The sequence below is a fragment of the Schistosoma mansoni genome, chromosome 3 (genome assembly GCF_000237925.1).
Source record: "Schistosoma mansoni strain Puerto Rico chromosome 3, complete genome".
Classification (NCBI taxonomy): Eukaryota; Metazoa; Platyhelminthes; class Trematoda; order Strigeidida; family Schistosomatidae; genus Schistosoma; species Schistosoma mansoni.
This window is the reverse complement of record NC_031497.1, coordinates 4,454,676-4,479,834: the sequence shown is the minus strand read 5'-3', so window position 1 is coordinate 4,479,834 and position 25,159 is coordinate 4,454,676. Positions and strand designations below refer to the sequence as shown.

Sequence of the window (25,159 nt, the reverse complement as noted above, 5' to 3'; positions counted from 1 at the left end):
GAAATTGTTAATGTTTATCTGACTCATATATCTATTCATATATTCTATTTGATTTGACATTCCTAAATTTACATGCATTAAACTATGTACTTTGCCTTTAACCTGGCCAATTTTTCGGATTATTAATTTGGATATATAATTGTAGAACCTGAAGAGAATTTATCGAAAAGAATATTCTTCGTTCAAATATTAGTATTTTATTTTTACCTGCTAACCTGAATTTTTTTCTTCAATGTATTTTAAATTAGTTGTCATGGTCATTGTCTGTTATTGGTTCAGTAATAGCCTGTTTTTATTCTTCAGATGCTTTCATTCTAAATATAGAGAATAAACTTCTATAGAGATGAGGTATTTAGAACAAAATTTCATTCAGTTGATTATTTCGTAAAATTACCTTTTGGAGCATAGGATTCCATCTTTTGTATAGAAAGAAGTTAGACATGATATATTTACATGAAGTTGTTATTGTCTCTTACACAATCGGTGGATAAATAATTTATATATGTATATGTATTATTGAATTACGTTCACTTTTTATGGGTGATAAACCACGTATGCATCCTTTTGTTCACTTATTTTCTACAGTCAAATTCGTGATAATATTTTATACGGTTATGTTATTCTTACCATTCAATATATTACAAACAAGACTTAGACGTATAAATTGTTCAAAACCTTTAAGTTTGCAAATCATGTTTCAAAAATTTTTTGTTAAGTTTTCATTTCTTCAGTTGTAATTTTACATTAGTGTTCGCTTTAAAACAATAAAAAGATAGGAAGTTATCATTTCTTTACTTTTTCAATACATATAATTCACTTTTGTTACATTGGTTGGTAACTAAATAGTAAACTGTGTAATTCTTATCTAGCCTTTAATCATGATAAAATTTTGTCGATCAAGTTACAATATGATCACTTACATCAGTTGTCTAAAGTCTGCCAATGCATATATTACCTAAGAATGCTAATTAGGACAAAGCTTATGTTCAGGGTTTCCTACCGATCACTTTATTCGCCTGTACTAGCATTGGTGTTTCTAGGAGTCTTTTATCTATTGTTTGGATTGGTAATTCAATTCATTTTAGTCAACAGGCTACAAGTTGTATCACAGTTACTTTTGCAAACTCATTTATATCCTAGTGTTATTTTGTTACATATGCATGTACACAGAAAATAGATGTAATTTACAGCTCCATATATCAACTTCATGCAGAATATTTGCATTTTTTTACTCAATGATTTAAGTATTAAGTTATTTACTTTTCAATCAAAACATTTAATCTACTCTAAATAATTCGATTACAGCCCGTGAATAATAAGTACTATTATTAACCGACTGGTAATCCATGCCTTAATAAATCACAAATAAGTTCCTGTAATGTAGAAATTCTCATAGAAATAATTTACTTAAAAAGTTCACTTCTCAATTATATTATTCTCTATTTGTAATTAAAGTTACATATGACCAGATAACATTGATTAATGCATATTGTTTGTGAATTAGTCAGTTATAAACGAATTAGAATTTGGAACCACTGTGAATCTGCCCGAATTACTACTTTTGTCTTTAATCATACTTCTTTTATGAAATTTTTTCGTATTCTGTTTGCTTTGTCTTAATTTTCCAAGAAGTCCTATAGTTTTTATTCATTTATCCAAGAACTCTTTTAAAGCAAAATGTATCGACCTATGTTCTAGCAATATGCTTTTTCGTTCTTACTGTTTTATCTTATCTATAACCAGATTCAAATAGTCACTACAATATTTACAAATGCTTATAAACATCATACTTGAAAGCGTGAGTCAATTAAAGCTAGACCACCAGGGAAAACCTGGAAGCACTGGGTGGCCGTTTCGTTCTATTGTGGGACTCCTCAGCAGTGCGCATCCATGACCTCGCCTTGCGAGAGTCGAACCCAGGACCTACCAGTCTCGCGCCAGAGCATTTAACCGATAGATCACTGAGCCGGCATCCGATGGTGTTTATGTCTAACTGCAATCAATCCACGAAGTTGAGCAACCGTTCACTAATTGTGTTCAATGAGTTCCTATCTCACAACAGACGAGGAGTCCCACAATAGGACGAAACGGCCGTTCAGTGCTTCCAGGTTTTCCCTGGTGGTCTAGCTTCAATTGACTCACGCTTTCAACTATGAAAATACCAAATCTCCACAAAACCCTCTCGCTTATAAACTTATTGTACCAACAATCTTATATATATATATATATATATATATATATATATATATTCACTTCATACTTGGTATATTTTTAAGGTCATCAATTCGAACTTTTAAAAATTGATGGGAATTAATTCAGAAGTAATATTCTTCTATTCATATTAATATGTGGTTTAGGCTTTTTGGGTTACAAATTTTCTCTTATTTGTACAACTGAAATTTGTAGGTTTAATCGATCTGTGAATAATTAACTTTACATTATTCCATTTTAAGTACTGACCGAGTTTTATCAATCGTGATGTTTTCGAAATATATATATATATACATATAAATCATCTATATAATTATAAAAACTCTTTACCTAATTGAAATTTTTCGAATCAATTGATTTGTTCATTTAGTAGTATATCCCCCTTCAACAAATTTTAGAATTCTATAATTTCTATAGGGAAAATTGTTACTGATGAATATGTTTTTACAAATCTGGTTACAAATACAACAATGTTGTATGAATTGGTTGAATAAAAATTTTGATTTTTGTTGAATGCCACTGCCACGTGAGTCCTACTCACTGCCTTCTCGCTCCAGGAGTGTCTTTACGAAATTGAGACGACGAAAAGCGAATGTCCGGCGCTTTAACCGGGTTAGGGGACACGGTGAGTCCACCTAGAGGAGTTGGAAAACCCTGATTCCAAACCAATGGTGCACATGGGCTCCAGTACTCTGAGGGAACAGATGGTGTATGAACCGATTTTCGGTCACCGGCTACCATGGAACTGCATTTCCTGACGTTGCTCCACTGCCTTGTGGATCAGACCTTTAGGTCGTAGGCTCCGGGTGTGGCCCCCTAAGAAAACCACCTGTTTCGGTCTGGGTACCCGGGGAGTATCACAGCCCACACACACAAATCAAGCGACTTGTGTGGCACATATTTGTTTGGTGCCCCTTTGTACCAATAATTATGTGTTTAAATTAATAAATAGAATTCCGAATAACCGCTATCCATTCATCGCTTTACGTTCTTAACTGATCTAAACATAAGCATTTTTAATCAAAATTTCTTGAAATATATATTGAACTGTCTTGGCAATGATCATAATCTCACATATTTTTAAGGATAGGGGTTCTCATTGAAGTCCAGAATATTCATATCATTCTGTCTAGGAGGTATCGACTGGATAAACCTAGATTTCAATGTTCTAATGCTTGTTCGTTACTTATCAATTCTAAATCCACAGCACGTTATCCAGTTAACTACTGAATTACTGATATCATCCACTCTTAAATATTATCGCTTCAATCACCTAACCCCACCAAAAATGACCCATTTTTATCATTATAGTCAATTTGATCGACAGTAGTAATTCTTTATTATTATTATTATTATTCATCTATTTAAAATAGGCTTTAGATACAAATCAATTTTTCGCTGAACCTGTTGAACCAAGTTTAGCACCAGACTATTCATTAATTATTAAAAAACCAATGGATTTTTCTACAATGCGTAAAAAAATTGAAAATTTCGAATATTGTACTATAAATGAATTATTATCAGATTTTAATTTAATGTTAGAAAATTGTTTTGAATATAATCGTGAAACAAGTATTTATTATACTGCTGCTATGAAACTACGTGAACGAGTAAGTTGTGTACATCTATAAAATAAAGTAAAAAAAATAATTTATGCATTCATTAATGAAATTCTATTTTTTTCTAAAAAAAACTGACTTATCAATATGTAGAAAAGTGGAAAGCTGTGAATTTTCTTCTTATTTTCACGTTGGGATTCATTTGACAAGTTCTGTTGGTTTCAGCCTTTACTGTGCAGCAGTTCGTTCAGTCCTACTTTATGGCAGTGAAACATGGCCGGTAAGAGTTGAGGATATTCGTAGGCTACTAGTATTCGATCATAAATGTCTTCGAAGCATTGCTCGTATATCCTGCGACCACCGGGTAAGTAATGTAGTTGTTAGGAAACGGGTACTAGGTAAGGATGGCAAATCGATTGATGAAGTAGTGAAACTTCATTAGTTGAGATGGCTGGGACACGTGTTACGTATGCCCAACCACCGACTGCCCCGACGAGCGATGTTTTATGGTGTAGGAGTAGGTTGGAAGAAATCTAGGGGCGGCCAGACCAAAAGATGGCACAAATTCATGAAGTCACTGACAAGTGGACTGAGCCATGCTGGTAGGTGTATACTACCTTGTTGGAATTCGCGAGATGATAGCAATCGATGGTTAGAGACCTTGAATGACATGACTCATAATCGTTTGCAATGGCGAAGGTGAGTCCACTCTTTGTGTTCTACCAAATTCTAATCTTCTGAATTCTTCATGTCTCTATCTTTCTTCTCTTTCCAAATTTATTTCACTCGATTATACTCCTTGGATAACATCTTCAAACCCCAATCTTTCACATAATGCTTATACTTTTACTACCTCTACCACTATAGTATTTGAATCGACAATTATATCTGTGTGCTAACGTGGTGTAGCAACTTGAACTAATGTACGTACGTACGAAGTTGTACGTTGTGACTGACTAACTGGTTTCAGCCTTTAATTTGAGCATAAATTAATTACAAATTAATATTATTAAAAAAAATAGAGAAGTTAATTGATGTTCCGTTATATTGTTGGGCTACTTAGTATTTTGAGGTTACAATTATGTTTCAGGGTGTATATGTATACCATTTTCCTATTCTACTTATATATGTAGCCTTGCTACTGTTTCAAGTTTTCTATATTCCTTTTATCTCTTCGGAGTATTGATCGTGAACATTGGGACCACTAAATGAACACTAGTGGTGTTAAACACAAGGTACTAGGTAAAGTTGGACAGCTGATCGATGAGGTGTTGAATCTTCATCTATTGAGGTTGCCAGGACATGTATTACTTATGCTCAACCACTGCCTACACCGATAGGTGATGATAGTTAGTTTAGCAATGAGCTAGAAGAAAGGTAGGGACGGCCAAGACAAAACATGGTAATAATCCATAAAGTTATTGACTATTAAACTGAGCCATGGAAAGTAGGTAAAGACTGCCCGGTTGAGATCCCTGTGATTGTCGTAACCAGAGACTTTGAGTAACTGATTTCCAATCACTAGGCCGGAGGTTCGAGTCTCTCTCTACCTGCTTTAGCTTAGGCGCCTAAACAGTATCACTATTCTTCACACAGTGTATGGCTTAAAGCCCCAGGTACATGTTTCTGTACATGGTGAGTAAATGAAACTAAACCCTCCCCAGTTTTGATACATATCCATATATACTCTCATGTTTCCTAAAAATCAAAAATGTAACTTACACTACAAATGTATTCTATTCTGTATTTATTTTTCTAAAGAGTAAACCTATCATATCTGAAGCCTTAACAATAGCGAAACAAATCAATTTCTGCCCTAAAACTGGACTTCTTCTAGAAAATGTACAAACTAAGACAGAAACTAATGAACAATCATCTCATCAGGATAATATTGAAAATTCATCTAAAACGAATGAAAATTGTGTACAATCAGTGAATACATCAAATACAAATTATAATTATAGCAAAAATCCGACAAATTCTTCAGTATTGCTCCATTTATCCACCACACGAAAACCTTCTAAATGTTCATTAACAACGGATGAACAACGAGTTCATAGTCCTTTAAAAGAATTAATTAATTGTGATCGAAATTCATCAGTTCCTAGTAGTATACGAAGTCGACTAAGAAGTTTTCATTCACCAACAAAACCAAATCAATCACCTATTTCTTTCACTACAAATAGAAATTTTGAATTTACTTCACCAAATAGTGCCACTACTTCTAATACTACTAACATAGTAATGGACTCATCTGTTTTACCTAGAAAACGCCGGTATGTTGAATATAGTTGTTTTTTGTTTACTTACTTCAGTCATTATATATACAACTGATTACAGTAGTCAATTATTTAATATTTGATTTACTCTTTTAAAACAAATATATATCATCATAGTTTTGTCATTCATGTAAATGGTCAACTATTTAAGGCTTAGATTTATTATATCTTGATGTTATTTGTCATTTGATCGGCAAAAATAGAGATACGGTTGGAGTTGACTGTCACCTTTTCAATGTCCATGTGGTATCTTATTTCCATCACCTCCGGTGATGTGATTAAAATTACTTCATACCTTTCCTTCTACGAATTAATTCTTTCTCCCTGTATCATATCCTTATATGCAATCTTCTTTTACATATTACTACTTCTGAAGTAGCTGCTTCTATGGATTTGGTATTCACCTTATGCTAATGAGGTATGGCAACTTGAACCGATGCATATATGTGCCTGGTCCTACGTCGTAAATGCCTGACTGACCTTTGCCTATTTTCCCATTCATAGTCATTGAGTCATATATATTATGGTATAATTCTCATCAGAAGTTACGTTTCGAGCTCTAATTTTCATCATATTTGTGTTTTCATCTTGCATGTCGTGCTACGCTACTCTGATATGCTCATAATGGGCAGTTGCGTCTTCCTCCAGGCACTTGAAATGAAATCTTCACTGAGAATTACACTCCAATATGCAGCACTTACCCATAAAATAGCAGAGAATTGGTTGAAAGAGTTGGATTTAATATACCACTTGAACATGAGAAACGTGATTGTTAACCTCAGTTGTGAAATGCGTTAACTTTTCGTATGGCGTAGAACTTCAGCAATGTTATTATGAATTACGTAATATTTTTTGTTCAAAAGTTAAACTTTATCTGTTGATGGATTTCCAAATATTTAGTCCGAAGTTGCCTATTTTTTACATACTCTACTAATTTATTATCACCTAACAAGTGTTGCATGTAGCTTACATATAAATATGTGCATAATGCCTTTATACTTCTGTTGATGGATCACGGTAGTTGGTGACTATTCTTACAAGATATATTGGAATCTACATTTGAAGTATTAATGAACTATAATAAATAGAACAGGAATATTGAACATATATTTTCTCAGATACTATTGAAATTATCTATGCGTGATCGAAGAGTTTTTATCGTTCACAAGAAACCGCATTTGATTTCTTGGTCCAGAGTTTACTTTCGCCTTATTTTTGTCAAATACCGAAATTTGTGCTAATATAAATATTTGTCTTTACTTTATCAACAAGTAAATTTCTGGATACAGTTCGAAAACAACCGAACTGTTTCTCTGTATGGCATAATGTGGAATCTTTTCTTAGGTGAAAACAGTTGCCTAAGTCTGGTCAGCACTATTTTTAACCCAAGTAGTTAGATACAAATCGTCATTAAAGCTAATTCACAACTTGAATGGTGACTAGATTTAAATGTTATTGAGATCACGAACCTATTTAATTTAGGTAACTATTAAAAACCTAGAAGCACTACTCAGCTCTTCCGTCCTAGTATTAGACTCCTACACTAGCGTTTAGCTTTGAGAAGAAATCTACGGAACTTTAGTAAAGGAGCTATGACCAGGCAAGTCCAACTTTATTGAGTGTGTGACAATTACCTACTCCTTGGCAATGTTAGATGGTAGTACATTATCGTGAATTGATTTTATTTGAACATATAGACCTATCAATATCGGCTCAGTGGTGTAGAAATTAGCAGTTCGTGTGCAAGACAGAAGGTACTGGGTTCGATAGCCTGTGGTTGGGGTCTTGAATGTGCGCTTCTGAGGCGTCCCATACTAGAACAAAATGACTATCCATTACTTTCAGGTTTTTGATGTTTGTTTAACTTAGGTCGGTTCGTAACCTTATTATCATTCAACAATCTCCGCAATCTCTGTACTGACAACTAAATTCAAGTTTAAGTATCCTAACAGGCATGACACTTTTGATGATGTAGAATCCCTAAATATTGCATTTATTAAGAAGTCGATTTTAGAATTCACAAAATGATAAAAGTAAACTTTCTCTGATGACTTTTATCCAGTATGAAGTTCGTTTATTTTTTTAAATGTATCTTCGTCGTATTAATTAATGCACTTACGATTTGTATCCATTGACGATTACTCCATGTATAAATTATAATCATTTTAATTGATATGTAACTAAGTACCTTTGTTGTTTACTTGAAATCATATTTATCTCTGAGTCATGTTTTGATTTTGAGACCGGTCGAGTGAAGTGTTCATGAATGTTGGGCCATGGAAGACTTAAAAGTGACAGACATGACAGATACCTAACGCAATTAGAAGACTACTTCTGTAAATCTGTCAAACAAAGCTATAATAGATTTATTAATTAATATTTAATGATTAAATCGACTTGTGTTTCTACTTTTTGTCTTCTTTAGTCTTTCATCAACTAATGGAGATCGGGAACTTCATCTTTCTCCTACTTTACTCAATGGAGATTGTCGAAAACCTGCAAAACTAGCTCGACTACAGTCACATTTTCCTGGAAATACGTTTGCCCAAGCCTACACTAATTCAGCGAATTGCTTTGAAAACCTCATCAAACTGCCTGGGAACAACGATTCTACCAATTGTAAATGGAATCCTTCTAATCTTTTAGCAGCTAATGATTCCAATTGTTTGCAAATTCGTCAATTAGCTCGGTCTACAAATGAAATGAATGAACTAATATCCTTAAGTAATGGACCTGCATTTACACGTTATCGAATAGGTCGTTTATCACGTGGTGATGATGAGGATGACGAAGATGATAGTGAAGATACAGATGAAGATGAAAGTGATGATGGATGTATTACTTATCCGAATACTAACTCTTCAACTCCTAATCCTAGTCATGATTCTGATCGTTCTCTTTCTAGGCACTACCAACAGCAACGTTCAAAACAAGATCCTGAAGTTGAGATTAATAAAAAATCCACAATTGTTAGTAGGACAACTACATTGGTTGGTACAAGTCGAATGGCTTTTGCTAATAAACGTTCTCCTGTCAGTCGCTTAGTAAGTTTTAAAACGATTTATATTGAACTCTTGTCGGATTATATTAATGTTTCGCGTCTTTTGAAAATAGTTTTAGTTTCTCTCGAAAAAGTGCTCCAATTAGGTACTATGAATTATTTAATTCTAGTAATACCTTATTAAGACATTGACAGTAGGTATATTTGTAACGTATCGAGCATCAAATATTATTAACCTGTTAAAGGTTAAGATTCGAATATATATATATATATATCGTCGGCACATACACAATTAAGAGATTTTTCTGCTTATAGATTGGTTTACACTACTATAGTACTTTTCTTAAACATCTGTTTCCGTAATATCATGAACCAAAGAACCAATCTGGTGGGAAAGATTACTTGAACCCTACCAAGTGTGTCACTGCTAATCCAGAAAAATGAATGAAAGCATTTGAAGTTTATTGTGAATCAACTTTCTAACTTGATAATAGACTTTTTAAAGACATGAACTTTTGGTAAATATATCTAGAACTTGGTCTTGTTCAACTAATTTATGGAAAGCATTTGTCAAACAACATACGATGTTCTCTCAGCAGAAACACAACTATTAGTGAGATCTGATTTTTTTTCCTAAAGGTATTTGTAAGCATAATTCATCCATAACAGAATATTTTCATAAAATGTACCAGGGGTGTTTATTTCAAGCTTCCATCCAATTAATTTTTCATTACTACTAGATGTATAACTTCTTTGTCGATTACGTTCATGTTATTTCACTTCTGTTATTACTTGAATAATAAAAGAGCTTCATATCCACTCTAAGTGTTGTTAAACACTTTTATTATTATTATTTATTTAAACACATAAATATTGGTACAAGGAAGCACCAGATACATATGCGCCACACAAATCTCATTCGATTTGTGTGAGGGCTATAATACTACCCAGGTGCCCAGACTGAAGCAGATGGTTTTCTTAGGGGGTCACGCCCGGAGCCTTTGACCTGAATGTCTAATCCACAAGACAGTGGAGCATCGTGAGGAGATGCAGTCCCATGGTAGCCGGTGATCAACGGTTGATTCATACGCCATTTGTCCCCTCAGGATACTGGAGCCCATGTGCACCACTGGTTTGGAATCAGGGTTTTCCAACTCCCCTAGGTGGACACACCTTGTCCACCAACCCGGTTAAAGCGCCGGACATTCGCTTTTCGTCCTCTCGATTTCGTAAACAACAGTAATGACACGAGAAGGCAGTGAGTAGGACTTCCCTGGCAGATGCTATATATTCGCTGGCCATGTGAGAGCATTTCGAGAGGGAGAGCGGACTCACCCTTTGTTTTTTTATTATACCATACCACAGTTTTATAGTCACTACTTTGTTCATTTAGATGTCATTCATTGGCATGACTCACTCTGTTGAAATCGGATATATGTTCATTTTATGATCTTAAATATTTTAGAAAAGCTCCGTGTTAAATTATCTGGATTACTTTCTTATGAGTTAGTTATTATGTTATAAAGAATTTTCTGATACATATTTTTGTATATTGAGTGAGATGTATTTTGTTTTCAGAAATCCACTTATCGGTTCAAGACAAAACAGACTTCTGTGAATATTAGAAAATATAAACACAAAAGACGGCCATCATCACGTTGTGAATTTGCCGCTAACAATAAGCTTCACAATACTGAACTTAATATACCGTCACCGATATTGGTTCCTTTCAATGATTCTCATATGACATCAGATTTTGATACATTGTTCACAAAGTTTCTACCGAAAACTGGCATTATCAAGTCAAATAATATCCAACGAGAGCATGATGTTGTGAACATTAATTTTGAATCAGTTAAGAGATCAGATCATATTGATTTACCGTTGGATAATGAATTTGATACAAAAGCTAACTGTGTAATAGATCCATTGTCTGTTTCCTCCAATATTGAAACATCTTATACTAGCAATTCTAAACCAATCAGAAGTCCTTTATCTCGTGTCTCTTCTCGGGGTAGTGTCGGAGAGGATATATTTCCGGAACATCAATTTAGTCCTTTAGATATCGTTTGGGCCAAATGTTTGGGATCACCATGGTACCCAGCAATAGTAAGTTGAACAGTCCCGATCACAACAAGTCTTTTGCACTTATATTTTTGTAGTCAAATATCCAATTATGGTTACTATCTATTTTATTCATACGAAGACACCATTATTAACGAAATTATATTTATCTAAGAAAAAACCTTCGGTTTATGATCTCGTTCTTATTTGTATTTTACTCAAGTGTTTATAGTTAGTAGCCTGCTGTTTTTATGGAATTCACATTCAAAAGTTTATATGATTACTGTGTTTTGAGAATAATGTTTATGCTTTTGTTAGTTAAACTACAGTAATCATAATGTGAGTAGTGTCTACATTATAACCTATGAGTGGTGATTGTAAAAAAACATATAAAGGCAGAAATAGAGGTTTATTATTTATTGTACTACGAGGTGCATTTCTGATTAACTTACATCAAGGATTCAGTTCGAAGCATTAAATGGTGCGATGTCAGTTACTTGACTGGGTAGATAGGTTTTCGAAACTCAACCAGCCTTAAAGATTAGTAGTTTGGTGACTAAGTAAAATTCTATATACTCGATTTTAAGCCACTCCTTTTGCGAGATGAATACGTGGACTGAAATTGATGGGGTGGAAATCCACTGATTCGAAGTCCGTCGCTTTCACTACCAAATCACTTCTGATATTTGAAAACAACTGTAGTTACATGCTTAAGGTAAAATAGTGTAGTTGTTGGATTTTTCAAAGAGGAACCCCGTAGTGAACCTCATTAGACTATCATACTCAGTTTAACCCATAGGTTATTTTGATAACTTTGGATGTAAATAGGTCACATATTTGTATACACGTTTTTATATTGTATTTTATCAACAGGTCTTCATAACTTCTCAAATCGAGTCAATTAAATGTTATTTTATTTCATTGAATACTGTCACACACCAGTAAATGTAAATCATGAAAGTTCTTTTGACTGTTTAAACCCTTTTCTCTTTAAACAACAGATTGTAGATCCAGATGCTAATGAGGGTTACTCTCACAATGGTGTTCCTATCCCCCTACCTCCTGAGTCAGTGTTAAAATGGGGCAAACGAATAGCCTTTAATAAATCCACTGATGACTCTGAACTTTTATTAGTTCTCTTCTTTGATACAAAGCGGACATGGCAATGGCTTAGTCCTCAGAAACTTCAACCTCTTGGAATTAATAAAGAACTCGATTATGAAAGACTACGAGAAGGAAGAAAAAGTAAAATGAAGCATTCAGTAAGTTAATAGTAGTTGTTGTCATAATGTAAATAAATTGATTTATTTACTGGATGCTCTTCATAGATAATCAATGATTACCAATGAATTTCTAGGTTGGTTTACTTATTTGAAACTGAAAGTAAAGATTGTCTAAATTTGTCTATGTTACATAGCATGGTGATTTTAATGTCGTAGCTCAAAATAAAAAAGTAACTTCACCTGTGCTGTTGGGAGCAGTTTTAGGCTGTACTGTTGAAGAGTTCGATTTCCCAAACCTCTTACTGTCAAAATACTGTGATATGTCATTTCAAAAGCCATTTAAACAACTTAGTAACCATTGTAGAACTCGGTCAAATAGTATATTACCTTAATTACCGAAGTTCTAAATAATTATTCACAAAATAACTGAAAAGTTAGCAGTAGACATTACTGTAGCTAATTAAGACAACGGAATAACAATTCTTAAATATACCATTCATTTCCTCCTCTTGTATCTTAACTTTCAAATTCTGCACATCATCACTATAAATAACTGCATGATTCTTCAAACGTTACAGTTCTTTGTGAGATTACAAACACTTAGCTACCTAGTTAGGACAGCTTGAACTAGTTTTTATGGTAGGTTCGTTGCTTAGAAGAACTGATCCAGTGAAACATGTTTGCCTACTTTTATTAATTCAAGGAATATATAGGTGAGATTTATCATGTTGGCACAATGTTTCGGATGTTATCGTCATATGATAGTTTAATAGTAAATGTCTATTAGCGGCTGGCTAATAATCTTGTGACCAGTGCTGCATAGAATTACAACACTACTATGAATTGAGAAATCTTTCGTTATAGGTTGCACTTTATTTATTTAAATGTTCTTTTCAGTGAATTCGTAATAATTTCATATTATGCATGAAAACTCCCCTCTACTTACATATTATTGGAATTGCACACATCAGGTTAGTACAGACAAAGGAATACAGATGATAGCAAAAGAGTAGGACCCTTACGGGGTATTTTGTTTACCAGCTTGAACGGATACACACTCATGATACGTTATGCGTTAATTTAAAAAGATTGCTATTTAGATTACAAAACCTAATGTTGTTTATAAGTTGAGTTTCACTTTTTTCAAGAACTGTATAGCTTTATTTCATACATATTTGCCAGGTAACGAAAGCTTATCGTCGAGCTGTAGAACATATATGTAAGGTTCACGGAAGACCATATCCTTATACAGATGGGAAGTCGACAGATATCGCTGTTTTTACCTTGTAAAAAAGTCATGACCTCTTTTTGTACAAAGTATATTTTCCAATTTAATGCATTCACGATTAACTCGTATAAATTCCTAAACACTAAATATTATCATGTTATACGATATAAATTACTGATGATTTCTCCACTCCATTGTATCATATTTATTATCCCAAAGATGTTAGTAAAATGTAATGTCCACGTCGAATGTCTATTAATTTCTACTAACGTTTCCGACAAGTTTTTTTTATCTTTTGTTTCACCAGCTATTGTTCCACGTTGAGTGTAAATAAATTTTCAACGTATCTCTTTTTCTTTATAATGGTGTGGGAAACGAATCCATATCCGTTCTGTCTAATAAAAGCTTCATACAGATATTTAGAATATTTAACTTAATCATTGTTTTGTGAATTCCTTGACTTTGAAAAGTAGTACGCTCATCTAGCACGACAAAAGCACAGTATGTAGATTAACCTGGTTTTTAGTTTATCTATGATGATATTGGAAAATATGAATGGGTGACCTATGGGTGTTGGTGTATAAATATCCTTGTGATTTTTATACTAAATGATTGTTTAATACGATGTTGAAACTGTAACCAGTTTGTGTCTATCGTCTTGATATTCCGTAAAGAAACTATGCCAATTAATAAGACAATAGGAATCAGACAAAATAGCATATCGATCCACCTAGTGAGAGCTATAATTCCGTATGATTTGTACTAGATGGTTGATCATAGGTTTATAAATCACTATTGTTGACCTGCATAAATAAGTGGCACCAACAAATGTTCTTTTATAATCTAGCATATAGAAGTGAGTGTTTCTGGATTTGTTTGATAATTAACACACACCATAAGTGTCTAGTACGATTGATCTCTACATGCCATACCTACGGACACTGTCAACTGATTACATACAATTCTTGGTACAATGGTCCATCTAGAAGTGCCATACACGAAGTGAAGTGGTAATATCATGAAGGGATAGATGGGGATGCAGTGGTAGTTATCCTCATTTATACGAGCTCCGATGCTACTAGGAATTTCAAAATGAAACAGACGTTTTTCTCAGGGGACCTCCCTCCGAACTTAAGACGTAAAGAACTAATTCACAAGGAAGACTAGGAACAAGAGTTGCAATCTCATGTTGGGTAGTAGTCAAAGTTGGTCCGCACGTCACTGATTCCTTTTGAACTTTGGGGTCAATGTGAATCATTAAGATAGGATCTGGAGGTTTTCCCTCAGTGAACTCATCGTATATCGTATCAGCTAACCCGATTTGAGCATCAGGAATTTGATTACTCCTTACCTTTTGTGGACACCCTCAATGTGTGAAGACATAATTTAGAATTTCTCTGAGCGAAATTATAAAACTGCGCCCGTATGTAGGCATCTCGAGATATGGTGAATTCTTTCTATCCCTGGCCTTGTCGGAGAATTCGTGGATTCTGTCGGAACGTGCTCCTTGTATCACGCTGGTCCAATTTCTGGTAAAAGTAGCTATGATCCGTTAGATATCAAGTTATGTGGATAAGGGTTGGGAAATATACAGCTCTCAGTCAGTCAAATGAATAAGCATCCAATATGCCTAACTATCAAGTTACTGTGATGACTAGGTTTTAACAAATGTTCCGGAAATCACTTATTTTTAGGACCAGAAACGGCGGAGCTGGAGTTTGAACAGCACGGCGAGATCGATAAAGTAACCCTAATACCTACTCAATGGTTGATTTCCTTATATCCATAGCAATGCCTCTAGCTCAAACTCAACAGTATTTGCTACAATTCTTTCATTGATGAGGTCATGAATCTCCATCGACTGAGATGGTTCGGCCACGTTTTACGTATGCCTGAACACCGATCACCACGACGCGCTATGCTGACTAGTGTAGGGGATGGTTGGAAAAGAGTTAGGGGCGGTCAAACCAAAACGTGGCATCAGTGCTTGAAGTCACTAACTTCTAGTCTGAGCCATGTTGGCAGATGCAGACTACCTGGTTGGGGTCCGCGTGACTATCGTATCCAATGGTTGGAGACTCTAGGTGATATGGCTCAGAATCGATCACAATGGCGCAGGTGTACACACTCGTTACCTTCCCTTGAGGTTAAAATTGCTTCATAACTTTCTTCCTTCCTATACTATATCCTTATACACAAACTATCTTTTATATACTACCACCACTAAATTAACTACTTCTATGAATCCGGTGTTCACCTTGTTGTGCTAACGAGGTATGGCAACTCGGACCGATGTATAAATGTGCCTGGTCCTACATTGTAGCTGACTGACTGACAATACTCTCTACAATGAGATGGACTCATTATTATGAAAGTTGTTGACACAAACCGTCCACATCTGAAGTGGTTGGTTATCGATGTCTCTTAACAGTTCAAACACTACTACAACATGCTGATTTTAGACCAAAGATTTGTTAACTTTTTGGTTCCCAAGAGCTATATAATGCAAACGACTCAAACGTAACCACCAACTTCTTTTCTACGAAATGGATTTGCATTGTTTGTCTATACCATTCGTTTCATAAATTGCTATTAATCAACGAGAAAGGATGAGGCTCTTGTGTGTCAATTACTACAAGTAAACATTAAACACAACACCCACTTTGACACGCCCTTGCTCTACCGTAGGAAACAAGACTAATTTGTGGACGAACATATGAAATTATACATAACTTACCTTTCGGAAAACACACAAGATATCACAACAGACAGAAGTGGCTATGGTTGAGAGATACTTTCGCCAGAGATTGTTGCGACATTAGTCCTAGGAATGTCTTAATTAGTGTCATGCACCTGCCCCATGCTTCTACCAGATTGTCGGTAGAATCGTACTGTATTTGAACTCGGAGAGTCGCTCTGTATTAATGCAACGAGTGGAGAACTATCTAGATGGGCTGTCTAGAAGTCTGTATTATAAATTATAGGCTGCTTTAATCAAATAGGTTTAGTTCCACATAATTCAGTTTATTTCGATAAATCAGCTCTCACGTTTCAAATAACTAGAGCTATGGACCAATACCGACGACACCAAGAAACACAAACACCACCTAACTTCATGAGCGAAGACAACTGTAGAGCACCAGCATAGGTGAGGAGTGTAGTAGAAAATACGTCCAGGGCGACATATAATTGGATCCTAAGTTCGGAATTACCCGAATCGTACAAGTCCCATACTGCAATAATATTTCAGGGGGTTAACAACAGGACCACCTAGTCACTAAGGTCGTTATAAACCGACAAGAGTTAGGAGTCAGATTGCGACATTTTTTCAACTTAGTTCAGTGCATTCTGAAGTAGTACATATGGTGAAACCCAACACAGTATCAAGTAGTGAATTAACACCGAGAAGTACAGTTGGTTTTGTCGTGTAGGTGGTAACCAGCGAAATATTGTAGAAAACTGACAACTTTCAATATATGTGCATTCATGTTAACAAATTACCACTTACAATAAATTTCTATATCGAAAAACCGTTGTAAACCTATTTTTACCAATTGGTGTTCCGAAAGAATTAAATTGTAATGACTACGCTAGAAAATAAGAAAACACCAAAGTTTCAAGCTTATTAACAGTGAGTCGAGACAAAGCTTCAGTGAGATGAAGTTCTAGTTGATCAAACACATTAGAGCCTTTTCATATTTGGTTTAAAATTCCTGCCGGCGATCAAGTTCATTTCATGTCCCAAATGAGTACAAAATGTCATGCGATACGGTTTATCAAGGTGAACTTGCACTGTATGCTTTAAGAATATGATAAATGCATATTTTAAATAGTATCCCAAAGAAGTTAACAGTCGATGGCTAACCGGAACTTTCCCCTACCATAATTATGTAATTAGGACAGTGAATGCAGTCCTAAGTCTTAAAATATAGCTCTTTGGAACTCTAAAAACACTGTATCCGTTGGACAGTTTTTATTTAGAAGAAAAATCCGAGCAGTTTACCACCCAGGTGTTTCCGATGGGCTTCCTCATGATCCATAATCCCACCACTTGTAGTAAGTACAAGATAGCTAAAAAAAAAATGAATGTTACCATGTTATACCATACCCAAACTGACGAGAAGGCAATAAGTTCCTGGTCCACTTTTCAGTTTCCCGCACACCTATGTCAAACCTCGGGCTGATTACACCACATTTGTTTAGACGTCCATTCAGCTGTACTACAATCTTTCCAGAACGATGGTCATCAACAATTTCAAATTCTCCTATATAACCCTTTCGTTGCATCACTCGTAGAAATCGGATTATAACTTTTGATGATGGCCGAATAAGGACCTGACGCTTCTTTCTTCTCTCAGCGTTGCATATTGACTTTAGGGCGTCAGCAAGTACGTTTAGCCTAACCATACTTTAGACTTCGAATAGGCGTGATAAACCACCAAAACTAAATGTGGCGCTCGAACGAAAGCTAATGACGTTCATTGTCCATTAGGTTCACTATATTTTTATACTACCTCGATGTCCCTGAAAACATTCGTCTACTTCTAATGAATATTGTCTTTGGAATTTGATGGAGCTGTCTCACGAAATAACGGATGAAATGGAAAAAGCATTCACCAAATAATCAGATATGTTTGCTAACAGTAAATTACTTTCCAGTTTGTATTTACTGTCATCTCACACATTAACTTGTTATTTGAGCTTCTCATATAATGTTTTAAGTGGTGATGTAGTTTTTGTACCATTTATATGCAACAGATTTTTACAAACTTCCACTAGGTCGTTTGAATTTATCACGAGTCTCATCAGTCTTAATCTCCATATATATTTATTCATGTGAATCCAGCTATTAAAATTGTTTCCTTGACGAAACTGTCAGCATGTATTTTAACGGTTTTACTCTATTGTTGGTTGATAACATCCGTCCGGACAAATGTATTTATCCAACTTTAATTGTTGGACTGTATTTTTTGCTCTTAACTTTAAACTTAGCAATAAATAAATAGCCACTTCGAAGTCGGAAATCTTAATCAGACTGCATAACTCATTGTAAAATGCTAATTTAGCATATCTACAATTTCAACGTTTCGAAATATCTGACACTCCATGTTGTTTTTAAGAGTTGCTATTATTATATACGCTAACTAATTACGATTTCTTCCACATCATCATATCTCGTTTTTGTGACCAAACAATCACCAAATATGATCGTAGCAACCTATGTAACTGATAAAACGAACTCCATCAATCAAGTGACTTATATAATTGTCCAGTTACTCAATTGTCGAGCTAATAGACAACATTGACTGCTTATCATCCTGTAAAGAATTTTCCATCATGTCACCTATACATTCGACTGGTAGAATGCAACTCTCATCGACTGTAGTGACGATCGTCAGTTTTTCAAACTCTGGCTTTAAACTACGTACAAGGAAACCGAGAATTCTTTTCTTCACGGTTATACTTATATAATATCACTTAGTCTGTGAAGAATATAGATATAACACGAATTCATCACTTACGAACACAAAAATTTAAATAAACGTGGCTGACTGTCTACTTTAATCCGTTTACAGTATGATTATTAACACCAACTGATAATGCACATATGGTTCTACCTCTTGTAGTATCTCTGTGGCGTATGGTACTAACGTTGACAGATGTAAGCAGCATTTAACACCAGTTTGAATTGGAACGTCTGTATGAAGAAGATTGAGAAGATTAAACGCAAGAGAACAGAAAAGAATTAGAATAAAAACAGTGTTGGGATAATGGGAAGGATGTAAATGACAACTGAAAGATACGCAAGTGTGATTTTTACATTTTACCAAACTATGTGATTGTGCATTCAAGAATAAATTGCTTAATCCCACGTGAGTGCTCGTTCACCACATCATTACAACTTCATATTGCTTATATGAAGAATTAGAACAACATATGTAAGCGAACAATTGTTTTCAATTAGATCGTCATCAGGCTTTGCTCTAATATACATGAATATTTATATGAAAATGTTAGACCAATCAAGGCAATTTGAGTCAATAATCACAATGAAATAGAATATGTTACCAAGCATAATAATAGTTAAAAGTACAAGTTGATAGTGGTAAGACAGGTGTATTGATAGTAGTAAGAATAGTAAATTACGATAACAAAAGTCTTATCAATAATTAAACATAAGAATTAAGAGGTCAAACGTGGGTAAATAGACTGGAATAGTAATCACAAAACATTAAAATCATTACGTAATAAGAAGTATGTAAGTAAATAGATAGTGAAGAATACAAACGGAAAGAGGTAGAAAATTACAAAAAAATGATAACCAAAATAAAATTTTTACAAATAATAATAATGTCATTTATTAAGTTATGTCCGGCCATGAAAGGGATAGGGGGGTTACGAATTTCTTCTGTACACATAAATTGGGATGGAATGTATGAATTCCTATGGCTTCTGCTATATGAAGTAGACGGGAGCGAACTCCGTTGGGAAACGATGGAGGTATACGGTAGATCACTTGAAATGATTTCAATTTATTGACAATATGACCACTATCAATTAGATGTGCCAAGATAGAACTGAGTATTGTTTTTATTTGGCCCTTTCCAAACCATGCTGGTAGATGTTCACTCATTCGTTGGTTAAGTTGCCTAGTAGTACGCCCGATATAGCTATCTCCACAGGAGCAGCTGAACTTATAAATGCACATAGAGGAGGCCAACTCAGGTAACTTATCCTTCATTTGAGTAGACATCACTGGTCGACTCGAGAAAGTCAATGCGAGATAGGCTGCGTAGAAAGTTCTACTAATTACTTTTGTTAACCTATCTTTCAGAGTTTCACTAGCTACATCCCCGTTGAATGGTAATTTCATGTATAGAGGCTTCTTACGAACAGTTGAAATCTCCGATTTCTTCCTTGTATCATACATGTACTTTTTGACGAACGCAGCAGGGTAGCCGATCTCAGTTAGTGAGTTATAGATAAATTGCAGTTCCTGACTTAAAGTATCAACAGAACAGATCTTATTTGCTCTACTATTGAGGCATCTAACCAAGTTTCTCTTATATTGGATAGGTGTAAAGCTATAGAAGTGAGTGTATTGGCAGGCAGAGGGTCTTTTTCTATACATGCTTCTACTTAACGAGCCATCACTTCGCTGGACCCACTCCTGATTTAATGCGTCCGGTCGAGCATCAGTAACAGAGCATGTCTGGATACTACGTGCTGCCCATCACTTACAACAAATATTCAGCTTGAATTTATGGTCCACTTCGGTATCAATACTACTACAATACTAGGCCTAGTCGCCAAAGTAAAGATTTGTAATGATGTGACTACCTAACCTATAAGATACTAAATGTAAGTCACATAATTGTCTCATAGTTGAAAGCTTGAGTCAGTTGAAGCTAGACCACCATGGAAAACCTGGAAACACTGGACGACTCACGCTTAAACTATGAAAAATACTAAATCTCCACAAAAACCCCTTCTGATACATAATTGTCGATTATGACTCTTCGTATCGTAACACCAGCAATATAATTTTTGGCGTTTCTACAGAATACATTTAGGTTGGACATAGAACAATATATTCAATAAGAATAAAAAAGATAATTTACACAAGAATGACCACGCCTGCAAGGCTCAGCCATGACATTCGACTAATTTAATTAGATGTCCTCAACCTCTCCATTGTTGACCTTCTCTTTGTGTAAATTTTTGAACATGAATTTTCTCAATAATTATGTGTTCAGATTCTCAAATTACTTGGTTAGAAACATACACTGGTACAAGCTTAGAACATATACCTGTTGACGCAATGACTGAATTCCAAACATATATTCGAACCGCTTCGTTGTTGAATGTCTTTGAGAAGCTTGATAGGAATGGTATTGCTCTCGATAGCGTTGCCAAGACTTGAATATACTTAACATGTTTGAAGTATCACAAGCAATTCTTTCGGCTAGAAGGCTGATGGTTATTACATCAGCCCCCCCTGCAAATAGTGTGATGAATGCTAGCTTCCAACATTCTGGGACTTCACCTTGGAGTAGCTAGTGTGAGAACAATGCATTGGGGGGTTTCACATGGATCAAAGACACTTCCTTCAGCATACCAGACTGAACTCTAGCGAGACCAGAAGATTAAATCATGTATAATTTCGTCAGTTTCTGATTTGCCAGACCAGTGCTTACGTCTAAAGATGCCCTAGATATCCGTGGCTTGATGACGCTTTTGTTTTAAACACCTTTTCCGATTGAAGGATACCATCGTAGTCAAATCAGAAGTCACGGATGAATGAGCTTGAAGATATATTTGGAAGATTGTAAGTGTGTTGCAAAGTGTTTGATCCAAGCTGGTTAGTCGTTACAAGGGTATGTAGCACGGAATAATTAATCGTGATGTTGTTTGGATGCGTGTCCGAGTGCCTTCAGTTAAAAAACTGATGAGGTTGTAGTGGCATTGAGCCATAACCAGACAATCCTCAAAGCTGAAGACGAGACAATCGAGAAAAAAGGTGCTCAATTTTTGACACGGAGAAGAGCCCAACGATGGAGAAGGCGGGAGGAATGAATTCAATTAATTAAAATTCGTCTAGAGGCACGACTAAGCCTTGCGGGAGTGATCATTCCTGTGTAGCCTATACGTTTTATTCATAATAAATATATTGTTCTATCTTCAGCCTAAATGTGTTTTTCAGCATTTATTGGTGATTGTTACGATATGATGAGTTGGTGTAGACAATGATGTGACTTCCACGTAAGATCTTATAGATTGGGCAGTTGCATCATATCTATCAGCATCAAACAGTCCATAGCTACCCTGAAAAAGTCCTATGACGGTGAACCGGACGGGATTCCTTCATCATTCTTGAAATAAGGTAGTAGAGAACTCCCATTATTCTGTTCAAATTTGCTTAACCTATCTATGGAATAGGAAGCTTATCCATCTGTATGGAAAACATCTCTAATCACCACTAGATTTAAAACGTATTCGAGTTGTGGCATTGCTAATTATAGGCCCATTAACTTGACATCTGAACTATCAAGAACCATGGAAAAAATCATCCACAAACAGCCATTGTAATTTTTACTCTCAACTGGCCTGATTCGCCCATCCCAAAACGGGCTTATGACTAAACTCTCATGCTTCACATCGCACCTGGAATTTTTTGATCAAATTACCCAGTAAGATTATGTTTGTCAGTCAATGATAATTCTGTACTTCGATTTTAGTAGGGGTTTCGACAGCATCTCACACAAACATCTTCTATAACTCTCTTCATTCGTCATACGGAATCCCCTCTTATCTTTGCTCAAATCTTTTTTAACAGAACGTAACAAAATCGTCCACTTTGGATCTTGATACTCTAAGCTTGTGAATGAAACTAGTGGGGTTATACAAAGAGGCGTGATTGGCCCACTACTCTTTCTCCTTTTCATTAATGACGTATGTTCTAAAAGTGGTTTATTCATTCTCTTCTCCTATCAGAGAAGGCTATATTTCAGCGGCAATCCAAGAAGAAATAAACAAGTTGTACTAATGGCCTGTTACATGGACTCTGCCACTTGGTATTGACAATAGTGGATTTATCCATATTGATCTCTGGCTTAACCTAAATCTGTCTACACACAAACCTCTCAACACTGTTTGTGATTAGAGTTTGAGATACAGCAACAGTTTAAACTTTTCCAAGCACATTGTGTAGGATCCATTTTGTAGGTTTCGTGCGTGAAAATCCCTCCATGAATAAATTTGCAACTTGTTGTGGAGATAGGACCATGAAACCTATTTTGTAAATAATTTTTCATAGTTTTTGCATGTATTTTGTGTATTTTCATATTCTGTACACTTAGCATTAAACAATTGTACTTGTTGTTTAAGTGTATTACCTGTTTCCCGTTTCGCAAGCCGTTTACTACAGATGATGCAGAATATTAAACCAATACCAATACAACATAGCAACCGGGTGCAACTAGATAAAAACATTGAAACCTGCAAATTCGTTTTCGTTCGAGTTGATGCTATCAAAAAGCCATTAAAACCACCATACGAAGGTCCTTATAAAGTAATCAAACGTACTCCCAAACACTTTATTATCATTCGAAATGGGAACAAAGAAACTATTTCCATTGATAGAATTAAACCAGCGTTTTACGAACCGACTCACCTTAAAGAAGTTAACATCGATGAACAACAACCCCTCCCTTCTGTTCCTGAGAAGCCAATGGAAGAGGACAAGTTTCATCTTAAACCGTCTTTAACTCGCTCTGGTAGGTTGGTAAAAAATAACCTAAGCGCTACGTACATTTCGCCGACTAACAAAAATCAATTCAATTACACGCATTTTATAGTTAAGTTACTCAATTTTTCTAATAAAAGCTATTTATTTTCCTTACATGTACATTTAATAATTACATTTATTTATTATCACTGGTTTTGTCAATTTTTTTTTAATAAGAAAAATTGTCATAGTAATAAACGAGTGAATGCTAACTAACTATTCATTAAACTGTACACAAAACAAAAAAAAATCCAATTTTTTATTATGAGTTTATTAACAGTTTTGCACATTTTATTATTATTATTATTAGCAAACCTAAACTTTTTAATGCTCGTTTTTCAGTTTCATTTTGCGTAGCATAGCCTATATTATTAACGTGTCATTTATTCCTATCTCCACCATTTTTTTTCCGTTATTACAGTAAATACTATTTTATGTACATTTATACACAATATTTCTCAATTTTTGTTGTTCATATTGTAATCAGTGTTACCTCCGGACACTCTGGGGGGAGCTATGTGGAGATAGGACCATAAAACCTATTTTGTAAATAATTTTTCATAGTTTTTGCATGTATTTTGTGTATTTTCATATTCTGTACATTTAGCATTAAACAATTGTACTTGTTGTTTAAGTGTATTACCTTGAACACTTGTAATTTGACTTCCTTCCGTTTTGAGTACAACATATCGCGACAATGTTACTGCTCCTCGATAAATACACTCTAATTCACATCTGCATCGTTCTGCCATGTCTGCTAATATGTTGAATGAAATATTAATTGCATACCATCTCCGTTTATAGACAATTGTGACATTCTTATTGAACTCTACACTTGGTAAACCTACTGGATCTATATCGTCCATATTGGGATTACTAATCTTTTATAATTGTGGATTATCTGGACCAAATTCAGCCGGACACGCAATAGCCTGAAGGATTAAGTAACGTCCCTTATTTTTACCTGTGTGTAACTAACATATTAAGTGTTAATTGATACATAAACTTTAGATGTAATATTTTGTTGCTATTTTTTTTGGTTATCATACTTTTGGTCCACCACATTGTTCTTATTGGTTTCCTTAGTTGTACATTTTTGTTAGTATTTCTGGTGCCATTTGAGATAGTAATATTTTATTTTATTACAGTTTTCTTACCTTTCTTTTGCCTCTACTGTGTTTCTATGTTTCTTCTTGAGTTGTATTTATGTTGTTGATACCTAATCTTGGCGGCAGCCATATTGATAGTTCCCTCTTCGAATGTGTTGCTTGAGTTGACTGTGATTGTGTATTCTGATTGTGAATTG

General features: G+C 34.9%; 2 protein-coding genes across 2 annotated transcripts; one reads left to right on the top strand and one right to left on the bottom strand.

The window, feature by feature from the left end:
* Positions 1–3,665: 3,665 nt before the first annotated feature.
* Smp_163470 (putative phd finger protein) lies at positions 3,666–13,627 on the top strand (the record flags this gene model as incomplete). The annotated part of the gene is made up of 6 exons (XM_018798961.1): positions 3,666–3,821; positions 5,532–6,046; positions 8,475–9,093; positions 10,629–11,159; positions 12,116–12,376; positions 13,520–13,627. The coding sequence occupies 6 exons, from the start codon at positions 3,666–3,668 to the stop codon at positions 13,625–13,627; spliced, it is 2,190 nt and encodes a 729-aa protein (XP_018650798.1).
* A 3,892-nt stretch (positions 13,628–17,519) lies between these two features.
* Smp_076740 (putative 30s ribosomal protein S8) lies at positions 17,520–18,020 on the bottom strand. The gene is made up of 2 exons (XM_018798960.1): positions 17,674–18,020; positions 17,520–17,636 (listed from the first exon to the last, which is right to left on the bottom strand). Exons 1-2 carry the CDS (start codon positions 17,970–17,972, stop codon positions 17,543–17,545), a joined length of 393 nt encoding a protein of 130 aa, XP_018650797.1. The 5' UTR covers positions 17,973–18,020; the 3' UTR covers positions 17,520–17,542.
* Positions 18,021–25,159: the final 7,139 nt, after the last annotated feature.

Bases quoted from the DNA above. Each gene is read 5' to 3' on its own strand.
- Smp_076740 (XM_018798960.1), bottom strand. From the start codon at position 17,972: ATGGTTAGGCTAAACGTACTTGCTGACGCCCTAAAGTCAATATGCAAC. The intron at 17,637-17,673 runs GTATGGTATAAC...TTTTTTTTTTAG, and splicing joins TTGCCTTCTCGTCAGTTTGG to CTATCTTGTACTTACTACAA.